At 41.8% G+C, this 19,430-nt stretch overlaps 1 protein-coding gene across 2 annotated transcripts in view; it reads right to left on the bottom strand.

The window, feature by feature from the left end:
• PLK4 (polo like kinase 4) overlaps positions 1-19,430 on the bottom strand; it is a 23,553-nt gene extending 4,123 nt beyond the window's left edge. Inside the window, exons 1-11 of one of the 2 annotated variants that reach the window (XM_082237597.1) lie at positions 19,192-19,430; positions 14,157-14,252; positions 12,947-13,042; positions 12,754-12,868; positions 10,087-11,119; positions 8,524-8,624; positions 6,148-6,491; positions 4,244-4,348; positions 3,552-3,654; positions 631-780; positions 140-270 (exon numbers count right to left, since the gene is read on the bottom strand). In XM_082237597.1, coding sequence (XP_082093723.1) covers positions 140-270; positions 631-780; positions 3,552-3,654; positions 4,244-4,348; positions 6,148-6,491; positions 8,524-8,624; positions 10,087-11,119; positions 12,754-12,868; positions 12,947-13,042; positions 14,157-14,252; positions 19,192-19,221 — 2,304 coding nt within the window. In that variant the 5' untranslated portion in view covers positions 19,222-19,430. Of the gene's footprint in view, positions 1-139; positions 271-630; positions 781-3,551; positions 3,655-4,243; positions 4,349-6,147; positions 6,492-8,523; positions 8,625-10,086; positions 11,120-12,753; positions 12,869-12,946; positions 13,043-14,156; positions 14,253-15,466; positions 15,587-19,191 lie in introns of those variants that run through there. The other variant, XM_082237596.1, reaches the window with a different exon arrangement.

The raw sequence follows: 19,430 nt of genomic DNA, 5'->3' as shown, positions 1-19,430 counted from the left end.
AGTTCAATCCATAACATTTCCTTAATCTCCACACCCCTCAACTTCATAGGAACCTTTCAAAATCAGTCTGCTAATTTGCCATTTGGAATCACTTACCCATGTGCATCACACTCACTGAAACATTACAAATAATATTTACCTCATTTGCATGATCCACATATATTTGTATATCCTTTTCTAAACCAATTTTACTCTCCTCTTTTATAGTGTAGGCTTTCCCAGATTTTTCTATTACTCTAATTACGCCTGCTGTCTTGTGGATTTTTGCCCCTATAAAAAACAAAAACATATTACGTCGGGTACACATACATTGACAATATGATCACATTCTAGTAGATGTAAACAGGAGATTGCACTTAACAACCACCTACAGTTCAAATACAATTATCCCTGACTTGAGTGTGTTAACAAGAAGTGCTATCTGCTACAACTCTCATAATTTTTGGATTTCCAATTTGTTCTTAATATTTACATTTAATCGCCAATAAAACAAAGTATTAGAAGTATTTACTAAACTACTAAACTAAACTAAATCTCTATTAGGTTTTAAAATGCCCTAACAGTTGGCAAATAATTTAATGCAATTTAATGGCTGAAGGGATATGTAGAAAACAGCTTAAGGATACATACCATCATAAAAACAAATTTCCACATCTGCAGGAGGAGAGTTTTCCATCAACATACACTTGGCATATCTTGTATAGAAGGTGACTTTGGGAGTTTTGGATCTTACCAACTGCACAAATTTAGCAGCATACTGATACTTTTTCCAGTACTTCTCTAAAATGAATACGTAATAAACAGTGATTACAATTCAAATCACCTGTCTACTTACACGCACAACACATATGGAGGGATGGGAAGGTACAGACAAGGTACAAATGTTGCTCTTCAAAGTAATGTAATTATTATTATTTTTAATTACATTTTTGGAGGAGCAACATTTACACCTTATCTGTACCTATATTATTCATTTATATGATATGCTCAAAGCCCATTTGAGTATTTTGGCCAGGTGAGTATCATTTATAGCTTTAACAAGTGATGCTACTTTGTGATTTGGTCATATAATGCATTTTTGTCAAGCAACTTTCATGAGACCACTGAGGAAGACCATGGTAAAAAATGTTTGGGTTTTGTTACAGTTTGCTATTTTAACTGCTCAGTTTATTGACATCTGTGTGTGCTCTGTGATATTTCATGCACCACATATATTTAGTCTGTCGATATTATGTTTGTTTATACTATTCATGTTTGGATATATTTTTGGGTACACAAATACATACATATTATTTTTTAAATTTGTACTAAATTTGACTGATTGATTTCTTTGTACAGTATATGTAGTACATTAGCTTGTATACATTATTTTGATCCCATTTTTTAATTACTCCTTTAGTTTCTTGGGATTTACTTCCTTTTTGTATCAATGAATACTTATACACGTTTGTACTGCTGCAAGGGCGCAACAGGATGTTCTTTAATTTTTAATACAGTCATACCTCGGGTTGAAGATGCTTCAGGTTGAGCGCTTTTGGGTTGCATTCTGCGGCAACCTGGAAGTAACGGAACGCATTACTTCCGGGTTTCGCCGCTCGTGCATGCACAGGCGGTCAAAATGACGCCATGCGCGGAAGCGGTGAATCGCAACCCGCACAGACGCAGGTTGCGTTTACTTCAGGATGCGAACAGGGCTCCAGAATGGATCCCGTTCATATCCAGAGGTACCACTGTAGTCAAACATAAATATATCAGACTTCGGGCGCCACCGCCATGTCAAATAGCGGATGCCAGCCATGCAGTTAATAATCTGGGAGTAATTATCCTTGCAAGCCCACCCCCCACCCCAGGTCTAGGAGGAGGAGAGCTTTCACTCGCAGATTGTCCAATAACTGCCTCCGATGGAATACGGGGGCAGGGACACAGAGTGCATAGCACCGCACGTATTGGAAACTCCCCAATGCGGTTGCCATGAGCGGAGGTACTTCTGTTTCTTTTAAGATGAATCTAAATACAGACTTAAGAAACAAACGTGTTCTAGATGAAGGAGAAAGATAACTTGCTAAACGAATCAGCCACTGAGTGCCAAGGTTTTGATCTGGAGACGACTCTCGTCATAAATGGAATGCTATGTAAGTGAAGGGGAGCCTTTGTTCTCTTTCTACATTATATTCACACTCTATTTGCTGTGCTATGATTCGGCAAGCCTTCACTGAATGGATTACAACTATATATGGAATGCAAGAAGGATTCAACAAGAACCTATAAGTTTCTTTACAGAGTACTTGAAAGAATAGACTGTGAAATACTGTGATGACTTGTGACACTGGCTACTAAAGAGGGCTCTAATTCTGATTTATTATTGTTTTGGCAAGACACCAGCTCGTTAGAAGGTTGGAAAGGATCAAAGACAACAAATGCTGGAACTAAGCCAGGAGTCATGGCCAGACGCTGGCTTGCTTTCGGTTTTGGAGAGGCAAAATAGAGAAGTGGTGGTGTACTAAGAAATGAATTCTTGAAGGAGGGGCAGTGTTGAAGAGAATTGATTGATTACAACATGAAGGAAAAGGAGGAGGAAAACAAATATTTCACACAGAAAAGTACAGGATATAAATTCCCTCTGCAAGTTAATGGATATGGATTTATTAAATACGAATGAAAGTCATCACACCAGTGGCTGCTAAAACAAAGGATTAAGTTCTGAATTGTGGTATTTGGACTAATTAAGAGAAATGGAGCAGGACCAAGGAATAACACCAACTCCTGATAGCTGAAACACAGCAAGTCATCCAAAAACACTGAATTCAGAACTGATTAATTGGCTTTTTTAAATTGTATTATGATTTGGTATTGTATTAATGTGGCCTCCATTGGATTGTTATTAATGAAAAATTAATTAAAATTATTTAAAAAGAAACAAACATAAATCTATCAACCACTGCAAGTTAGGGCAATAAGTTTACATGGCACACAAAATATAAGAATTTCAGTAACTTGAATATTTTAATTCAAATCACTACATGGAAGTTTAATGCATCTGTAATACCCATGATATTCTGATAGTGAAGGGAAACATAATTACTAGAACAGCATCCATATATAGGGTTGGATCCACACTGCAATAGAATCCTGATCCATTTGAGGAAGGGGGGATTCTTTGCTCACCTATCTTTCCTTCTGCAGCTCCTAGCACTACTTCCCATATTATTTTGCAAGGTCCCCCAAACTCTGGAGCAGCTTTTCAGGGAACACAGGCAAAACAAAGAACTGCTGAAAATAGCTTTTCCCCTTTGCACTGGCCAAAGTGTTTGGATCCAACCTATAATTACTGGCGAATATCCAAAGAATTACAAAGGGAGCTTTCCTTGTTCATTTATTTGTTTGAACAACAAACCTCTGTCACATGCTGCTTTTGAATTTCTTCTCATTTTCAGAAATAGCTATCTACGTTGCATGAGAGGCTAATAAACATAAGCTCACACACCCACCCACACCAGGTTGTTTGGCTCCTTGCCACTGTTTCTGAATGGGCCCATAGAAATGCACCTTACCTGGCAAGTTGCCAAAACTATATATATTTGAGTCCTCAGGAGGTGGTGGGGGTCTATTATTCAGAGGGATGCCTTTTCCTTCATTTGGGTGGTAAACTGTGACCTAAATACACAGAAAAAACACAATCTCATAGCCAACGAGTTATTTGTTTAATGCTTCTTTCTGGAAAATGAACAAGTTATTAATGCACTACAGGATACAGAAAATTTGAATCTGGCATGTGTCATGTCTAAAGTCTTCATTTCCTCAAAAAAAAAAAAGTTTCCTATCCTCACTAAGCAAGATTATCTGCAGCTTTTACAGGTACAGATATTTTAGTTAGATCAATGCTTCCAAAGACAGAATTAGTAAAAACAAATGCCTTTCACTCTTTCATGGAATTGTGCCAGCAATTCTACCAGAAAATGAGTAATCATAGCAAAAATTAAGTCAGTTATTTAAACTACACTGAACGCTTCAGATTTCACACATGCTTGACATATAGGCATTTAGCATAAAGGAGACCCCTGTGTTAATATGTACATACAAAGTTCTGAAAAGAAAATCTACTTGATTTCTAGAAGCAAAAAAATCAGTGAAACAAGCTTATATTCCAGTGTGATGAGGCATATTACACCTTAGTAATATTGGCATAAACACATCATTTCAATACTGCCAATGAATTTAGAAGAAATAAAAAATTAATACTCACTGCACTTCCATCACAAGATATCCTCAGAACTTCTTTTACAAACTCTTGCGAATTATATTCTTTTAGAAATTCCATATATACTTCTCCTGCATCTAGAATACTCACCTAGAATGTAAATTGAAAACAGAACACAACCTAAATAAAACACTTTCGAAGCAATCCAATGTAAATGCCCCCTCCTTTCCCCACCATTTACATCAAAATGAACTAAAATACTGCAGTGAAGTAAAGAACTTGTTTTTGTGCTCCTTGTTGAGTGCTTTAAGCCTGAGGGACTATTTGCAGTGTGACTGAAAAACTATTAGGCTGCTGAGGATTTGAGGCAGCCAATCAGGGTGTTCTAACCTCGCTGGATTTACAAATACTAGGAGAGAGATGGGAGGATCAAGGGGAAAACAATACCATGAAAACAAAAGCAAAAGAGGGAAACACAATAGAATGAGATATGATACATACTAGAAAGGAAACCTAGTACAGTAAAAAAATTGACTAGAAGTCTTTAAGTCCAATAACTGAACTGAAATCTGACAGTGTACATTTATGTTGATGACAAAAATACTGGAAGTAGGTAAGATATTATTTTATGACTGTGCTAAGAGATTTTTATTAAAAACCTGCATACTTTGCAACAGAATAAGGACCAACAGATTATATTACCCTTACTTCCCTTCTCATTTTCTGGGACCAAACGTTCAAAGGCACCTGAGCAAAGCTTCTTCCAATCAGGCATTGATCAAGTAAAGGTGGGAACTGGAGAGGTCACTAAAACCCACGTTGCACTAATTCACAAACTACAGCCTCACTGCAAATGCTGAAGTAGCAGTCATCAGCATTCTTGCCATGACAGTTGCTTCCTGACTGGATCACACCAAAGCCATCCTATGAACGACCCAGTCCTCTGCATTCAATTTAGCTGTACTGCTGTAAGAGCCAATTCCTGGCAAGCAAAGCAGAGCCAGCCGTTTCTCATCTGATCGCTAGAAAACCAGCTTCAATAAGATATCCCACAAGGGACTGGGGTCAGTGTTCCCATGGCCCTTTGTGGGGTATCTCATGGAAGCTTGGACTACTGCAATGCGCTCTACGTGGGGCTACCTTTGAAGGTGACCCAGAAACTACAACTAATCCAGAATGCGGAAGCTAGACTGGTGACTGGGAGCGGCTGCCGAGACCATATAACACCGGTCTTGAAAGACCTACATTGGCTCCCAGTACGTTTCCGAGCACAATTCAAAGTGTTGGTGCTGACCTTTAAAGCCCTAAACGGCCTCGTTCCAGTATATCTGAAGGAGCGACTCCTCCCCCATCGTTCTGCCCGGACACTGAAGTCCAGCTCCGAGGGCCTTCTAGCGGTTCCCTCACTGCGAGAGGCCAAGTTACAGGGAACCAGGCAGAGGGCCTTCTCGGTAGTGGCGCCCGCCCTGTGGAACGCCCTCCCATCAGATGTCAAAGCGATAAACAACTACCTGACATTCAGAAGACATCTGAAGGCAGCCCTGTTCAGGGAAGTTTTTAATATGTGACATTTTAGTGTATTTTTCATCTTTGTTGGAAGCCACCCAGAGTGGCTGGGGAAACCCAGCCAGATGGGCGGGGTACAAATAATAAATTATTATTATTATTTTCTAACGATCAGATCAGAATCGGATGACAGCCTTGCAAGGGAGCAACTGGAATGGGCTCTGATCTAATGCAGAGGGGTGGTCTATTAATAGAGGTGTGCATCTTCGAAAATGAAGAAATGTTACAGTTCTGGTCACCTGATTATCAAGAGAAGATTAACACCAGTCAAGTTAATTGGTTCGTACTGTGATAGTTGGTAGGTATTTAAAAATGTGGAAGAGCTCCATTTTTATAAAATTGTCACTGTAGTTCATTATTTTGAAATATAGTACAATACATACCACTGCATTTTTTGTTTTTTGCCTAATTGGCTTTAGTCTATGAGCATTCAGAGGTGATACAACACTTTGCAGTGCAGGTTTCGGATGTCCATATTGTCGCTCTTTGCCCCCATTTCTTCTGCTTTCAGACGCTAGAGGGAGGCCAAATGCAGGTGCTGGCGGAGCCTTCTCAGCAGTGTATTTCCTTGTGTCCAGTGGCCCTACAGCTGGTGCTATTGCTTGTGCAGATTCAGGGGGTCTTCTGCATTTTAAGCCATTCCATGCATTTTTCAGTGTTTCTTGAGGCACACCAAGATGGAATCGAAAATCTCCACTACTGTCATATAAAGGTTCCTGCATCTGAGCTGAAGCAGCAAAGGGATATTTTAATGATTTAGAAAATGCATTACAGGATTCTTCCTAGTTTTTACAGGAGAAAAATGTTATGTCTCTAACTATAAATGAGGCTAGGAAAGCATCATATCATTTTTGTCTACTCACAAATAGACAATGTTTACACCCTGGGAAAGTTACTGTTGTATGTATGAGAAGCTAAGTATTGTGGCACATAACCAACTTTTCTGAATTGTTTGTAACCGATGTTAACAGCAACAACTTCCTTTACTATTTACTAGAAAACTGGTTTAAGCTTGCTTAAATTTAACTCTACTGAAAGAGATTAAACATCATGTTATGGGTTCTTCCCATGCAAACAGATGGACTGGGAGTGGTTAAATAAAGCATTTGGGATGGTATCAAAAAGCAGCACCACGTCTGTCCTGGTAAAGTGCATGAAATATCATATGCACCTTCTGTCCAAGTACAGAAGCAATTAAAAGCAAAAATTAAGAAGAAAATTGCTTGAGGATTCAAATAATCCCAACTGTGTGTCCTATGGTGACAATTCCCCAAGGCATTCCTGGTAATTCAAAACAAAAGAAAATGTCTGAGAAGATTTAAGTAATCCTTGGCTAAATTACAGCTACATTCAGTGCTCTTTCACTAAATGAAGTAATTTGATGCAGGAGAACAAAAGCTCCTCCTTCCCTTATGGCCCTGTTCTTCTTTCTACCCTCCCTTCTGCAGCAATGTTTATATAATAAGCAGTTGCTGTTTTCATCCCTGATCTCTCTACACAGATAATTTATTATCAGTTATTAGCGCTAGACAGATGTTCTCCACCTACACACAGGATCAAGATCGTGCCAGTTCACAGAGCCCAATACATGCAGATCTTCACAATTGTTATCGTTCCAGTTTGAGGGGTAAGAATTCTATACTGAGCCTAAACATAGGTATCCATGTTCCCATCTTAACATAACTTTCAACATGTGGATATCCAGTAGACCCAGAAAATGCAGTGTCATGATCCATCCCTAAATGTGCAAATATAGATAATGTTTGCATTTTGCCTTCTTAGTAAAGACAGATAACTTTAGACAGCTTACCAAAATAAACTTTTGAACAGACTACTGGAATATGTGTTTCTTAAATAAATATTCCTTCACAACATAGTTAGGAGCTTCTTCTGTTGTTAGTCAAGTTAAGAGCTAACCTTAGTTGTAGCATTTGGAGGTGACAAGAAGGGAAAGGGCTCTTTGACAGCATAACCCAAACCATGATTTATGACATGTTGGACACAATTAACCCTCTACACTAAGATATCTATCTTTCATAGAATTACTACACAGGTTACAGCTGAGGTCCATCTGCACAATTTTTCATCTATGCACATAAAGGTGGAACATCTGAATTCAAACATATGCCAAACAGTGCACTTGTCTGGAAACTTGCATTGTATCTTTATGAAAACGTGATGGCAAACATGGGCTTGACATTACATAATATACAGTGGGGCTCAGGAAAAAGTGGTATGACTTGGGAGTTCTGCAGCATTATCCATCACCACAGCATGTTCCTTCAAGCGGTATTTATGTATGAAGAGGGAATGAGAAAAGTACGGGGGGAATCCAAGGCAACTCCCATAATTATTAAATGTAGACAGTGCTTAATGACCAAGCTGGGCTTAAAATACTCAAAGATTCCTTCAGAGAACATGCCCCAAATAAAACACACACACGCATTATGGCTACTCAGATACTGCTGGACCACAACTCCCAGCATCCTGATCATTGGCCATGCAGCCTGGGGCTGATGGGAGTTGGGAGTCCAACAGCTGGAGGGCATCAGCCCTTCCACAAGCCATAACACATTTCATTATCTAAAGTTCATCTTCACATGGAATCACTTCTAAGTTAATCTCTCAGTTAAAAACATTATCCTTGGATGGACACACAGTGTACCTACATAAGCTCTACTGATAGGAATGGTATCTTTTGAGAATTCAATGTGTCCAACACACAGGCAATAAAACACTCTCATTAAATAAATCCATACCATTTAGTTGCATATTTCCAAGCCACTGCTGCATAGTTTCAGCTTGGGACTTCGGTTCTAATAAACCAACGCTGGGCTTCATTGGACAGAGATAATTTGAACTAAAGACAAAGAATTATTCATAAGTACACTTTATAAATATGGACACAAATAACTTATTGATCATGAAAATAGATTAAGTTCTATTTGAGGAACATATCACTAAAGGTAAAGGGGCCCCTGACCATTAGATCCAGTCATGGATGACTCTGGGGTTGCGGCGCTCATCTCGCTTTACTGGCTGATGGAGCTGGCATACAGCTTCCAGGTCATGTGGCCAGCATGACTAAGCCGCTTCTGGCAAACCAGAGCAGCACACGGAAACGCCGTTTACCTTCCCACCGGAGCGGTACCTATTTATCTACTTGCACTTTGACATGCTTTCAAACTGCTAGGTTGACAGAAGCAGGGACCAAGCAACGGGAGCTTACCCCATCGCGGGGATTCGAACCGCCAACCTTTTGATTGGCAAGCCCTAGGCTCTGTGGTTTAGACCAAAGTGCCACCCGCGTCCCATATTGTATCACTACATGATATAAGTAACAGGTTTGTTTCCACTACATAGTCCTAATATTTTAAACTACTACAGTATAGGCAAACACTTTGTACTGAGACAACTTGCAATTTTTCAGTATCAGTTTCTTATACTCAAATGACAATATGTAAAATTAGAGATTGTTTTTAATTTCTTAGTTTAAAGGAGTTTCATAGTATTAAGTTAATAGCTGAGAATCAATGGAGGCCAGTTCTAAGCTATAATGATCCACGGCTACACGCAAAATGAGTCCCATTGTATTTTAGAACTTAGCTAGAACTTTTCCCAGTCCATTTGTCACTTACAAGATAGGAGCGATAAATAACTCATTGGCTTGACTACAGTAGACACTGAGTCCTTTGGATGCACAAGTAGCCTATCAGGAACAGGACTATATATGAAAGCTACACTTTATTTTTTAAAGCCATGAGTCGAATCCCTCCCCCTTCTGCAGTCCACTTATCTGCACAGCTAAATGCATATTTCCTTTGGTCACACAGGCTCTGGTTCTGACTTTCTGTTGCCACCAGCACCCTTGTGCCTTTTACATAGATGACTGGGAAATAATTACGTACGCAAGCATTAGATATCACTCCCGACCCCTCATGCACGGAGTATTTACAAGGAGATCACCACAGTTTAGTGTTACGTACAAATCCAGAATTGTGTTTAATCTTAGTTATGGTGTACTAAAATGAAACAGGCTAAGTTTGTAAGCCAAAGTTTAAAGTTGGTTCATTTCCACGGTTAAAATTAATCAGTTTGTGACTAATTAATCAGAGATATGCCAGACTGCAGGCAAAAACTGAACGTTTCTTATGACCTCACAGATGTGCTAGAAGAAAGGAAAGGGTGCAGCTGATGAGACCAAGACTCATTCATGTAATATCACAGTTTGGTATTTCATCCAGACAAGGTCATTATATTACAGGGCAACCAATTTTACATGATGCACTCAAAAAGCAGAGATATATGAGAACAATTCTTACTGAGCTTGATCTTTCACAGGTGGAGACAGATTTTTTTCCATTGAGCCAGAGCTGGTCGGAAACTTTTCTTTAAATACAGTAGGAACACCACCATGGCTATTTGCAGGTGAAAAATCCTTCCTGTTTCCTATTAGTCCTCCTCTGGACTTTGAGAGGATTTCCAGGGAATGGCATCTCTCTACATTATTTAGTACTCCTTGACTCTGACTATGGGATGAGCCAGATCTTTCAGAGGAGTGTGCTCTCCTGAGGTAGCGCGAATGCGGTCTTTCTTCAATCAGCTGCACTGCTCTTCCCCTACCATTATTTCCCATTTCTTTTACTGGGAGTCCCCAGTTGTTATGGGAACTACTTCCATAGCCAGATGAGACTTCACTGGCATTCTTATTTTTAGGAAGAATGGTCATTTTGTTGGGAAGTGGCTGACCCCCTAGAAGTCTTTTCTTCTCCTTTAAGCAGCCACTTGTACTGACACTGGGAGAGGCAGAAGCAGCAGTAGAAATGGTGGCATTTCCACTGTCCATTGAATCCTCTACAGTTCCTGAATCTTTGCTTCTTGCTGAGTTACACTTGGACATAAAAGGATGATCCAATACAGACGAAAGGCTTAAACGATCTGCTGGATTTTTGCGAAGCAACTGGTGAATAAGGTCTTGAGCCTCTTCTGACAAAAACATTGGCATTTCATAATCTGCCAGCACCACTTTGTTCAAGGTGTTCTTTACCGTATCAGTATCAAAAGGTGGTCTTCCGGCCAGAAGAGTAAAGAGCATGCAGCCCAAGGACCAGACATCAGACTCAAGCCCATGCGCACTTCTTGTGGCTATTTCTGGAGAAATGTAATTAGGAGTCCCACACATTGTGTAATGCTTTTCATGAGGCATTGTCAATTGGGTTGCAAGTCCAAAGTCAGCAATCTTGATGTTCATATTGTTGGTGAGTAAAAGATTAGAGAGTGTAAGGTCCCGGTGTAATATTCCATGGGAATGAAGATATAACATCCCTGTAATAATCTGGTGCATGAAGTTCCGAACTATATGAAATAAAAAAAGGAAGAGGGGTGTTAAGAAACATTTTTGCTATTTTGTCTTTAAACATGCTTTTGTCTTTAAGCATGCTTACCACCTACTTCTTGTAACTAATAGATTCAAAGAAATTCATACTTAAGCAACTAATGAAGCTTACAAATAAATCTACAGTGAGGGGGGAAAGTATCTGAGCCCCTGCTAAATTTGCCTGTTTGCCCTCTGATAAAGAAAGGACCAGTCCATAATTTTAATGGTAGGTTTATTGTAGCTGTGAGAGACAGAATAATAACAGGAAGACCCCCAGAAACCCAGAAGACAAAAGCCAGAAATTGATGTGCATTATAATGAGTGAAATAAGTATTTGATCCCCTATCAACCAGCCAGATGTCAGGCTACCTGGTATCTTCACTGTATGTAACGAGCTAAGATTAGAAGCACAAAAGACACCTGTCGACAGAAGCAATCAATCCAGCAGATTCCAAAGCAGCCACCATGACCAAGACCAAAGAGCTATCCAAGGATGTCAGGGACAAGAATGTAGACCTGCACAAGGCTGGACTGGACTACAAGACTATGGCCAAGCAGCTTGGTGAGAAGGTGACAACAGTTGGTGCAATAATTCGCAAATGAAAGAAACACAAAATAACTGTCGGAACCTCCCTCGGTCTGGGGTCCATGCAAGATCTCATCTCGTGGAGTTGCAATGATCATGAGAACGGTGATGAAGCAGCCCAGAACTACACGGGGGGGGGGGGGGACTTGTCAATGATCTTAGGGAAGCTGGGACCATAGTCACCAGGAAAACAGTTGGTAACACACTACGCCACGAAGGACTGAGATCTTGTAGAGCCCGCAAGATCCCCTTGCTCAAGATAGCACATGTACAGGCCCGTCTGCAGTTTGCCCATGGGATATCTGAATGACACAGAGGAGAACTGGGTGAAAGTGTTGTGGTCAGATGAGACCAAAATTGAGCTCTTTGGCATCAATTCAACTTGCCGTGTTTGGAGGAGGAATGCTGCCTATGACCCCAAGAACACCATCCCCACCGTCAAACATGGAGGGGGACATATTATGCTTTGGGGGTGTTTTTCTGCTAAAGGGAAAAGACACCTTCACCCCATCGAAGGGATGATGGACGGGACCATGTACCGTCAAATCTTGGGTGAGCACCTCCTTCCCTCAGCCAGGGCATTGAAAATGGGTCGCGGATGGGTATTCCAGCATGACAATGACCCAAAACACACGGCAAACCATTTGAGAAGTGCTCAAACACACCCCTAATTTTAGTATAATAAAATTGCATTTGCCAGTCTCTGCCCAAGGAGATGCCACACACAAGCATATATATATCACCCGAGCCTCTGAGGGCAGAGGAACTACCAAGAGTGCCCCCTCTGCTGATCTCAGCACCCAAAAGGGTATGTAAGAAACATAGTACACCCCTTTAAAATTGATAAATAACTGCACAACAAACTCTACAAGATTGGGCGACTTTCAAAAGCAAGGTCTTACAGACCACTATGTCTAAAGAAAAATAATCTCATTGGCTATGTCCAAGCCCTGGGTGGATTCCAACCTATTTACTTGATGGAAAGGCTGCTTCAAGGTGCAACAATAAGCAATATTTCAGCCTTACCTTCTTCTTCAGAGAAACGGGTCTTTCTGTTTTTTAAATATCTGCTCATTTCTCCATTGTGACACATCTCCAGTATCAGGTACACGTAGTTGCTATCTTCAAAGTAGTTATACAACTAGAAAAATGAAAACTAGTTTTAATATACATCAAAGTTTAGTTACCAGCATGTCAAGTTCTTTGTGTAAATTCTTACCTCAAGTATAGAGGGATGTTTTAGTTGACAATGTATCTTCACTTCATTTTGAACTCTTTGCACCATTCCAGCTTTGTGCATAGCCTTTTTGTCAATCTGAAAAGATTTTCTTTTTAAAATTAAGCTCATATACACACACAAAAGTAATGATTTTTTTTAAAAAAATAATTCAGGAATAGATTTAAGCTAAATGAGGGTTGGAAAGAGTTTTATTGTTACATTTTATACTAATACTACTATTTCAGGTATGTCCAGCTTGCTTTAGTCTCATGTTAAGATAACAATTCTTCAGAAATCTGCTTGACACCAGCCTAGAAAGTAAGCCCAGCTAAATAAAATGGGACTTGCTTCCAAATAAACATAGGAATGGGGTTTAAATGTTGTATTATATCCCTACAGATATATATTGAACTTTCTCAACAAATACTGACTAATGGCCAAACTACTACACAGTATTTTAAAAGCATGGTTTACTCTTCAGTTTTGTTTTGTTTTTAATCAGAGGTGGATAACCTGCAACACTTCAGATATTGAACTGTAATTCCCATCATTCCTGACTGTTGGCCATGCTGACTGGGACTGATGGGAGTTGGAGTCCATAACATCTGGAGGGTCACAGATTCAGAATCAGGATTGGGACCATAGTGCAGGTGGATATGTAAAAAGCAAACAAAATTCTTAGCACTTGTACTGTGATCTTAATTAAAAATGCTGTTCTCTTGCTGCCGTTGATACCATTTTTTAAAAATCTCCCCTTATACTATGGTCCCAATCCTAATTTCCCCCTCTGCTGCTATTTAATATTTTCACAAAAACAAAACATAAGACTCAACACATAGTGTGCAAAAGACACCTCTAATTTCACATTATAATGTGCCTTGACCCTGAAAGCTATTCTATACTAAAAACAATCATCTGTGCTGAGGAGTTTGACAGATGAAGCACTTCAGATGTTAAGTGCTTAAAAGACTGGACTAGTTTATGTGTTTGCACAGTCAAGTATAGGGCAAGCACTATATGGAGAAAACCTTTGCAGCCTGGGATTCAAATTGAGAGGTGAACCAACAGAAATCAGGAACTAACAAGTTGTGGGAACATAAGGAGTAAGTTAGAAAGTAAAATATTGCATTTATTAGCTTACCCAGCAGCTTGGTATCCTATATTCTGGCTAAATTCAGTTACTTTGGTATCTGATCCAATGGCAACTTACCATTTTGATGGCAACTTCTAGGCCTGTTTTCAGGGATACTGCTCTGTAGACTCCTGCAAAGGAGCCCTTCCCCAGAAGGTTCCCCACTTTGAAATCCTGAAAAAGAAAAAGCAATGGTCACTGCTCTTACTGCCTCCACACCTTCCATCTGCACAGGTATGTATCAGCTACTGAGATAGTGTGGGGCAGGGGTCTGCAACCTTTAAGACAAAAAGAGCCACTTGGACCCGTTTCTGAAGAAAAAACAACAACTGGGAGCCGCAAAACCATTGCGACATTTAAAACAAATATATCTCCGGAGCCACGATCTAACAGCGGGCGGGAAGGTGACGTCGGGACGGTGCGTGACTAACACACGCACCACCCCCATGCGACGTCACAGCCAGTACAGCGCCCGCCACAGTGAGGAGACAATGCGCCTCCTCCCCTCGCTAGTATCCGCCCCGGAGCCGCAGCAAAGATGTAAAAGAGCCACATGCGGCTCTGGAGCCGCGGGTTGCAGACCCCTGGTGTGGGGTGTCAAACATCTAATTGTTTTAATATGCTACCTGTAAAAAATTACCTCTGAAATGTTTGCAGAGGAGATGTGATGAAATTTCCCCTTGCCTTGTAATTTAAATAGCTGATATAAAGAGTCACCTTGATTCAAATTAATCCCTGTTCTGAAACAAAAAAGACTTTAAGGAGAAAACTGTGAGGCTAGCTTGAAGTGTGGGAGGAAAGTACTGCTTCCACTTCCCAATGCAGTGGGGGTTAGTATGAAAATGCATCTAAAAGGAAAGAGGTTAAGGCTGCTTCTCCCTCCCACCTCCAAAGTTGTTTGTAAATGCATCCTGTTCATACCCTTCACATACCAACTCTCCCCTCATCTACCCTTATCCATGTTTTGCTCCCATCACTCTGCAGTGCCATATTTCAGACTACTAGAAAGCCTGCTCCGAAATCCCTCTGGACTAGGGTCATGAATGTAGTATAAGAGGTAGGGCAAAAGGAAGCAAATACAGAGATGTGTCCACACCATACAAGTTCAGTCTTGCAGTTTCTGACTTTTACACGATACAAAAAACACAGGCTCTTCCACGTGTTTCACCTTTGCCCAGCTGAAACCTGGTTCCCTTGGGCAATCTTCGTACTTCTCCCCCTCCCCTCAAAAACCATCCTGTCCCCTTTCAGGATGCAGGTGGGAAAAGCACTTCAGTGCCCTGAGGGCGAGTTAAAGGGCGCCCTGGCCGCGCTCTCGCCCCGACGGCGCATGCTCCGGCAGAGGCGCTCCTCGGCAGAGACCGGCCGGTGGCAGGAGGCGGCTTTACCTGAATGGAGCTCTCCCAAGGCGAGCACTGGGACATGCCGGCGGCGGAGGCTGCGCCGGCGCTGGGCACCGGAGAGAGCAGGAGACTGAGCAGCCACTGCGGCATCGCGCTGCCAGGAACTCGCAGCCACTGAGGAGCTCGCGGCGCCGGGGCTCGCGGGCGGCTCTCGCCTTGCCGCGCTTTCTCCCGCTCCCGGGGGAGACGCGGCTTCCATCCCCCGTTGCCAAGGAAACGGCCCGGGAGAGAGACGCCAGAGCGGAGGCGCCCCCCCCCGCATCCCGCGCGCCGCCTTGCTGTTGCCGCCGCCGAAAACGGCAATCCTTAGCCCCCCGCCGCCCCCTCTTCGCGCGAGAGGGAGTAAGCTCCCCCGAGCGGTCCGGGGCTCGCTTCCGAGTACGCAGGGACAGGGCTGCACTGTTAAACTGTTTGCAAACTCCTTGGCAAAAGAAAGGTGTCCTGCAGAGGCTTCGCCCCACTTTTAAGAAATACCAGCGAGCTGGGTTTCTCCTTTCTTCAACGCAAGGCTCTTGGGGTTAGAAACTTTGCCCTCGTGACAAAAACCGATTTTGCGTTTTAAGAGCGATGGATGTTTTCTATAGGGCTGGCCTTCCGTACCTATGTAGCCTTGCGGGTAGTGGAAGTCCAAGAGTTAGTGTCAAAAAACTAACGTCTTAATGTTCAAAGGATTTAGATATCTGCGTATGTCACAAAAATTGTGGCATTTTCAAAACTGCCTGGGGAGTTTAGAAGTTGGCATCTACCTCCCCAATACCTTTCTAGGGGCAATGATTATATCATGAGGTACATGAATTAAAGCAAATTGTTATATTGCCAGCCTTTAGGGGACCAGCAGAATATTTGGAATTTTGAGTGTTTGATGGGCACCACCCCTTCCAACTGATTTGCCTTTTCCACTCCATCAACATAAAAAGAAAAGTGTCACCCACATACATTTATTTTTCAAGGGCTCTAGATCAATGTTGGTTCCAGTAGAATCAAAATAGATCCTCTTTCGTTTGCATGATTTAGCAACCCCCAGACTACCATGATGAGGATGACTGATAATATATTTTACCGTAATTAGTTTGCATATCACCTTATGAAGTTACCTAATGATTTGGAAATGATGGGTGGTTTGGAGTTGAAGTAGGAGTGGGGAAACAGAGAGCATGTGCTGGGACTTCTGGAGGTTGTATTCCCCCTCTCCCCCCACTGCCAATGTTTTCATAACTGATGAATAACAAAAAATATCATATTGGCCCGAATATAAGACCCACCCACAAATAAGCCGCACCTTTAAAATTCAAGGCTCTACCGCCCTGGCGGCTCGGGGGAGGCTTGGGAGCAGTGGGCAGGCTGCGCATCGTTGCCTCGCACTCCCGGGCTGCTTCTGGGTGGGGGGGGGGGAGCTGCGCCGTTTTGCCAGTGGCGTAAGGTTACGAATATAAGCCACACTTTTAACTTTTCACTGTCATAATTTGGAAAAAAGTGTGGCTTATACTCAGGCCAAAGTGGTACATAAATATTTATTCCTGAAGTAAAACAGGTCAACTTTTCTCAACACTTATTTCCTGTCATCATCATCAGAATAAACAAACTCTACAGGCATGTTTACAGTTGCTTTTCTTGTAGTCCGTCTGTGAGTGTCTCAAATGCTCCCTATTCTCTTCCAAAAAAATTGATCACTAAAACTCAAAGTGACAGCAAACACAAGCATATATTCTTGTATTCTAAACCTATTCCCTAACTTAATGAAGTGTTTTTAGTACTCTGATCCTTCAACATAGGAACATAAGAAGAGCCTGCTGGATTGGCCAATGGCCCATCCAGTCCAACATTCTGTTCTCACAGTGGTCAACCAAACACCTGTAGGTCGCCAATATGCAGAACCCAAGCACAAGAGGACACTCCCCTCCTGAGGTTTCCAGCAACTAGTATTCATAAGCATACAGCCTCCAAGTGTAGAAGTCAACCATTAATAATCATGAATAGCATGATTATTAATGTTCCCAACTGTGCAGTACCAAAAAGGAAAATCCATTATCTGTTTTGTTAGGTTAATTCTTGCCTGAAATATTAAGCATATTTCAAATGTGTCTCAAAAATAAAAGTATAACCTACTGTTGAAACAGTCATTTCAGTATAAATCATAATACTTGCCGGGCCATAGTTTACCATTACACACTTCAGAGAACACTTTAAAGATTAATTCATGTTAACTGCTTACAGCTTGATCCTTCCATGCTCACTTGAAAGTAAGCCCCATTGAGTTCAGTAGGTTTGACTTTCTAATAAGTGTGCACAGGGTTGCAAGCATGCAGGCTTATCCTACACATATTTAAAATCCCTCTGAATTTAGTGTTGCAGCTGTAATCTCTTGAAGGCCAAGGTGAATACTTTTTTTTCCACATGATTAAGGGGGGAAATCTATCACACACTTCCTCCAAAGCATACTTATGGGAGTACCCTAATTATGCCTGGCTAATAGAGGAAATTTGGGGAAAGATGCTGCAAACCCAATTTGGCAACCAGCCAGACCTTGAATGTAAACAAAGCCTTCCTGAGAAAAATGTTATAACAGATGCAAGTTTTCAACACTTGTAGCAATTGTAGACCTTTTATCTGAGCTCTGTGAGCTAAAACATAACGATGCAGAATTTGGTAATGTTTCAAATTATTCATGCTGGTTTGTCAAAGCACATTGGTTCACTTATTTATCATAGTAAAAAATTACTAGATACAAATGAGAATTTCTCAGGGATAGATGCAGTCTCCTTCTAGAATTACAGGCTGCACAGATGATCATTACAAAGGCTACAATTAAAACCACATAACCATTTGCTTGGTCACCTGTGACTAAGAAATACCATCTTCAGGCAACTCTGTGTTCAGAGGGAACACCATACAAGGTAGAAGCATGGTGACAGGTATGCAGTACTAAGAATAATGTTGTGAGAGTGCTAATATGGACCAAAATTCATCCTTTATAAACCTTGTTAACTAGTCCGAAATAGCTACCACACCTTAGTTCTACAGAATCTATACAAACACGGATTAGAATTCCCACATCAACCACAGACACACATCCTCGGTTAATGGCAAACATTCGAGTTGTGTAGAGTTCAGCCCTATGAACAACTTGTTCTTTTTAAGTCATACACTAAAGGACATTAAATTTAAAGATGTTAAAGTGCAGAGCTGCCTGTCTATTCTGGCAGGGCTTCTGCACCTTGACAAACTGAGATGGGTACAAATTCTACAGATGGAGACTTCCCATTTTTAACGCCACCGTGGTTATTGTGATCCGCTTTGAGCTCAGCATTTGTCGCTGGAAAAGCGGAAGACAAATATCAAAACAAATCAAAGGCATTGGGGGGAAAAAAGCATAGGTTGGTTTTCTGCCTGCCACGCAGCTCTTAATGACACTAAAGCAGAGGTAGCATAGAAGCAGGGGACGTGCAACCTGGTGCCATCCAAGTAAAAAGGAGGAAAGAGAAGCGACCTCATCCTGAACCAGCGAAGTGGGAGGGATCGAGTGTTTTAAGTCGCTGGTAAGGCGAAACCCCGCCCAGCATCACGCCGCGCCAGTCAGCAAGCTGGACGGGAACACCTGTAACAACACCAAGCCCTGCTTCCCCCTCCACTGAGATATGGTTGGGCCCAGACTCCCCCTCCCCCCGAGAATGGCTCGGTCCCCACCCACCCCGTAATGGCCGTTTCCGCACCTCAATCTTGTCGCCGATGCAGGTCGCCATGGCGGCGGCGGCGCTCGCTCTTCCCCGCGTCACTCTCTTCCTTTCCTATCAGCTACCACATGGCCGGGTAATGCGCGTCTCTTTCGCCACCGTTGCCGCTCCGCAGGCCTCTCCCTCCCCGCTACGGGGGTCGGGGAGAAACCCCTTCCTTGAGGGGCTCCATTTTGAAAATCCCGCCCGTTACCAAAGCCGCCTTTGCGTCACTTGCG

Source organism: Podarcis vaucheri (assembly GCF_965113315.1).
Source record: "Podarcis vaucheri genome assembly, chromosome: 9".
Taxonomy (NCBI): Eukaryota; Metazoa; Chordata; class Lepidosauria; order Squamata; family Lacertidae; genus Podarcis; species Podarcis vaucheri.
This window is presented reverse-complemented; position numbering and strand designations above follow the sequence as displayed.